The 5,112-nt window shown below is 60.8% G+C and overlaps 1 protein-coding gene across 1 annotated transcript in view; it reads left to right on the top strand.

Annotated features, from left to right (window-relative positions):
• SEZ6L (seizure related 6 homolog like) overlaps positions 1-4,899 on the top strand; it is a 19,694-nt gene extending 14,795 nt beyond the window's left edge. Inside the window, exons 10-17 of the mRNA XM_009282830.1 lie at positions 438-634; positions 1,882-2,076; positions 2,201-2,392; positions 2,631-2,825; positions 3,571-3,603; positions 3,754-3,868; positions 4,116-4,218; positions 4,550-4,899. Of these exons, the coding sequence (XP_009281105.1) occupies positions 438-634; positions 1,882-2,076; positions 2,201-2,392; positions 2,631-2,825; positions 3,571-3,603; positions 3,754-3,868; positions 4,116-4,218; positions 4,550-4,579 (1,060 nt within the window). The 3' untranslated portion in view covers positions 4,580-4,899. The remainder of the gene's footprint in view (positions 1-437; positions 635-1,881; positions 2,077-2,200; positions 2,393-2,630; positions 2,826-3,570; positions 3,604-3,753; positions 3,869-4,115; positions 4,219-4,549) is intronic.
• Positions 4,900-5,112: the final 213 nt, after the last annotated feature.

Raw genomic sequence — 5,112 nt, 5'->3', positions numbered from 1 at the left:
TGGTCCCGGCCTTTTCCACGCCGCGGGGGCAGGGTCCGGTGATACTGGTGTCACCCCATCACGGGGCTTTGGGCCACCCCTGTCCCAGGGAACCGCCGGCACCTCCCCGGCCTTCGGGGTGGCGGGCGAGGGCTCGGTCCCTCCTGAGCCACCCAGAGCTCTCAGCGGGCAGGATGGAGCCGGGGTGAGTTATGGGGTTGCCGTTTGAAAACCGGCACTGCTGACCCACTCGGGACAGGCCAGCACCACAGCGCTTGCCCAGCCTGCCTGGGGCTGGGGCTGGGACAGGGATGGGGATGGGGACGGGCCACAAGGCAGGTTTGCTGCACTGCAGTGCTGGGGCAGGCGGTCGCCTCTCTGCCCCTTGAGCCTGACACCGTCGTGTCCTGCCTGGGCTCCCTGCTCAAGCTGCTGTCTAACCAAGCTCTCCTTTCCAGCCTGAACCTTACCAACAGCGACATCCTCACCATTTATGACGGGGACGAGCTCACTGCCCGCATCCTGGGGCAGTATGTTGGCAGCAGCGGTCCCCAGAAGCTCTACTCCTCCAGCCCTGACCTCACCATCCAGTTCCACTCAGACCCTGCTGGGCTCATCTTTGGGAAGGGGCAAGGATTCATCATGAACTACATAGGTAGGGAGAGCCGGGAGCTGGGTGCGTCCCCTGCCCTGCCAGCACAGTGCAGGTGGGGACCGTGACACGCAGCTGGACCAGGTTGTCCAGGTGCCGGGTTTGGAAGCAGGGAGAATTGCTGTAACACCAGCACTCCTCTCCACATCCCACCGAGCTCCTGCAGAAACCCCCAGCCCTGCTGCAGGTTGCTGGGTCAGTCAGTTCTGGGGTGCCCCTGTATTTCTCCCCTCTTCCAGGCTGGTTCTGCAGGAACGCAGCGGCATTTTTGGTCCCTGTTAGTACTCGTCTGGCCCAGTGCAACTGCAGAGCAGAACAGGGAGAGAAAAATGGCTGGAATTAAGAGTGCAGGATCCACACACACACACACTCTGTCAGGCGTGAAGCTGATGGCACTGCGGTGAGCTGTCCTCCTAGGAGAGGTCACTAAACCCAGTCCCCATGTAGACTCCTGAGATGGCTGTTCCCAGCTCACAGCTCCTTGCTCCAGAGAGGCTTAGACTACATCTGGAGATGTCTATTCGCATTGTTCTTCAGTGCAGCCATGTCTGCCAGACTGGGGCGGCTGATGCCCAAGGAAGGGACAAGGACTGGGAAGGGCACTCCTTCCCCATGGCTGCCTGCGGTCTCGCTGCCTGCCTCTCCCCTCACCTGTCTTCCCCTGGCAGACTTCTTCCAAGCGTGTTTTCTTTCCACTGCTGACAGCTCTGGTTACGACAGAGAGCAAGCTGCAATGCAGATCACCTGCGAGGCTGCAGGTCCCCTCCTCGGTGCACTGCAGCACAGGAGGCCGGGCTCAGCTGTGGGCACAGCGCTCAGTGGGCATGGGCATGAGGCTGGGGAGAGCAGGGCAGAAACCCCTCACTGGAGCAAACCAGCCGTGCCGTGACCGCGGCATCTGCTCCACTCCTCTCCTGCGCCTGCAGCCAGAGCTGAGCCCAGCAAAGACACTGCCCTGTTTTCATCAGCAGAGCCCTCTACCTGCTTTTAGGGTCAGGGCTGGGAAGGCTTCAAAGAGTCCCCCTTACCCACTGCTACCCCGCTGCCCCTTCCCTCTGCCCAGGGGATGCCACCTGCGGACCAGGCTGCCAGCTGTGGCCGTGCCATTTGCAGTGCATGGGGCTGGAGAGCTCTCAGGGAGGGACAGGCACTCGGTGAAGAGCTGTGTGTCCGCGTGCAGCGGCTCTGAGGAGGGCTGTGCCGCAGGGTCTCTCCCGGTGGGTGACAGCCAGCATGTCTCTTGGCTGCAGAGGTGTCCCGCAATGACTCCTGCTCCGACCTGCCCGAGATCCAGAATGGCTGGAAGACCACGTCGCACACGGAACTGGTGAGAGGGGCCAAGATCACCTACCAGTGCGACCCAGGCTACGACATCGTGGGGAGCGACACCCTCACCTGCCAGTGGGACCTCAGCTGGAGCAGCGATCCCCCCTTCTGCGAAAAGAGTAAGTGCCCCAAGCAGGGTGCTGCTGTCCCCACCGCATCCCCATGATCCACACCACTTTGTAACGGCTGCTGGTCCCCGCTGCCGTGCTGGGGCTGCCCACTCAGGCAGCCTCTTTTCCCCAGTTATGTACTGCACGGACCCAGGGGAGGTGGAGCACTCGACCCGCCTCATCTCCGACCCGGTGCTGCTGGTGGGGACCACCATTCAGTACACGTGCAACCCTGGCTTCGTGCTGGAGGGCAGCTCGCTGCTGACCTGCTACAGCCGTGAGACGGGGACACCCATCTGGACCTCACGGCTCCCACACTGTGTCTGTAAGTTCGGGCAGTTTCTCCTGCTCTCCCGCAGCTCGGCTCCTCTGCTCAGGGGGTCCCAGGAAGCCCTTTCCTGCGGCCAAGACCTTCCCCAGCCGTATGGGGTGGTGCAGAGCTTTGAGCTACCTGAACGCGGGATGGGGTGAGATCTTGGGTGCTTCCCCACTGCCTCCCAGGCTCCTTTTCTCCCTCAGCAGCCCAAGCCCTGGGGCTCACCCTGAGATGTGTTTCCTTTCAGCCGAGGAGTCGCTGGCCTGCGATAATCCAGGACTGCCGGAAAACGGCTACCAAATACTTTATAAGCGCCTGTACTTGCCAGGAGAGTCCCTGACCTTCATGTGCTATGAGGGCTTTGAACTCATGGGGGAGGTTACCATCAAATGCATCCTGGGCCAGCCATCCCACTGGAGCGGACCCCTGCCCATCTGCAAAGGTAACGGCGGGGGGTGGCTGGGGGGCGCAGGGACAGCCAACCCCTCGGTCCCCAACCCGGGACAGCCTGGGGACCTCCGTCTGGCTGCAGACCCCCAGTGGCTCTCTAACTGGGAGCTAAACTCATCGGAAACCTGGGTGCTTTTCTGGATTTGTGCTGAGCAAGCTCTGCTGCCCCAGGGAGGGGGAGAAAACCCTCTGGCCACCGTGCTGGCGGTGTGGGGTGTGAGGGGTGGGCCTGGCTGCTCGCTTGCTTTTCTTACTTTGTTGCTTCCCATAGCGGTTTGCCCAGGCTCAGCAGGGATGCTCTCCTTGGGCACCTGCTGAGATGGGAGAGGTCAGCCCCAGGAAACCCTTTAGGCGTAACCGTAAATAAGGTCTGGGTTTAGTGCGCTCTCTGGGCACAGGAGGACCCTCCCGTTGGCACTAAGCTGCAGGGTTGAATTGTTCTTAATTACTACTTAATGAGAATAAGTGGAGACCTTGTTTCTTGGTCTGCGGAGCTCTCTGGAGGGTACCACCGCCCCGAGGAGAGCTGTCCTGCTGGTGTCTTGCTTGCCCAGTCCGCTCAGTCCCGTGCATGCGCTTACAGAGACTGAGAGCTTATTAAAAACTGAAAGTTTGCAGCATGGCTTGAGACCAAATCGGGTAGGGAGGCCCTGGGCCTGGGCTCCCCACACAGCAAACAGCTGCCAGCACTCAGTCAAACCCAGTTACGTACCAGTAACTCTCCATTTCTCTTCCAGTGAATCAAGACAGCTTTGAACATGCTCTGGAAGGTGAGTGACATGCATTTGCTGGATGAGCCCTGCGCAGGGCCCTCAGCCAGAGCCTGCATGGAGCCCAAGAGGAGGGAGGGGAGAAGCAGAGGCAGAGAGGGCATCACAAGGTGCTTGCAAATGCCAACATAATAGATCTTGTCCTTTTAGTAGCAGAAGCTGCTGCAGAGACGTCGCTCGAGGGGGGAAATATGGCCTTAGCCATATTCATCCCGGTGCTGATCATCTCCTTGCTGCTGGGAGGAGCGTACATCTATCTCACAAGGTGGGGCGTGCAGTTGGGCTGGGGGGCCGGTGGCAGAGCCCCGTGGGGATGTGGCCAAGGCTGGCTCAGCATCGCCGCGCCCTCGCCGGCCACACGCCCCGGGCACGGTCCTGGGGAGCCGGGCACCAAGCTCCCACTCCGGGGTCCCTGGGGCACTGGCAGGGAGCCGGCATGAGGGGGGATGTGGGAGGATGCTTTGTTCTGGGGTCCTTCTGTGCAGCCCAGTGACTCTTGCGTCTCCCCCCAGGTGTCGGTACTACTCCAGCCTCCGCCTGCCCCTCATGTACTCCCACCCCTACAGCCAGATCACGGTAGAAACGGAGTTCGACAACCCGATTTATGAGACAGGGGTGAGTCCTGCTGCACCCGTTCCTCTCTGGGGACCATCCCGATGGGGAAGCACGGGTTTTGCTGGGCGTGCAGCAATAGGATGAGTGCAGCCATCCTGATGCGGGAGCGCTGAGGGCAGGAGGCTCCATCCTTGTCGGTCGCTCCCGAGGGGCCGGGTGGGCTCCAGTAGGCAGGAGGAGGCAGAGGGGGCTGCAGGGTCCCGGTCCCGGCAGGGGGGGCACCGCTTCCCTGGGAGCAAAATGACACCCGGGGCCTCTCTTGCCACCCGGGAACAGGGAGATTATCCTGAAACGCAGCTGCTGCCCTCAACTGGCTTTTCCTTCTTTTCAGGAAACAAGAGAATACGAAGTTTCAATATAAGGACAGCGGTAAGAGAGTCTCCGGCTGCGAACTTAATGTGCTCTCATAGAACTTCCTCAGTAACTAATCCAGAGACCACGTGGAGTTTGGTTGGACCCCTGGACCTGCTGTTGTCTTTCCTTTTGCCTCTTTATTGAAGATTTTACTGTTTTCTTCACTGTATTTATTCTATTTAAACTGCGATAGGTGTGCTGCAGAGCCCCAGGCGCAGGCAGCAGCGGGAGCCAGGGCAGAGCCAGGTCCCGGCGAGGCCAGGGTGGCGCGGGGGCACCCGCTGTCCCCCCCCCGCACGGCGGTGCATCCCCCAGCACTGCCCACACCCACACAGGGGGATTTTTGCAGTTCTGATGTTGTTAAAAATTAAAAATGTCTCCATTGCAAGAGCCTGCAGTTGATTGCTGGGAGCTGAGGTAGGCGCAGGGTTTGCCGCAGGGGCCCACCGGCACTGCCAGCCCTTCTCGTCCCACAGCTCCCGGCTCCCCTTGCCCCGAGCAGAGGCTGCAGCTGGGGGCTTGTGGGCTTGTTTGCCACGA

This window comes from Aptenodytes forsteri, unplaced genomic scaffold (assembly GCF_000699145.1).
Source record: "Aptenodytes forsteri isolate BGI_AS27 unplaced genomic scaffold, ASM69914v1 Scaffold550, whole genome shotgun sequence".
Taxonomy (NCBI): domain Eukaryota; kingdom Metazoa; phylum Chordata; class Aves; order Sphenisciformes; family Spheniscidae; genus Aptenodytes; species Aptenodytes forsteri.
This window is presented reverse-complemented; position numbering and strand designations above follow the sequence as displayed.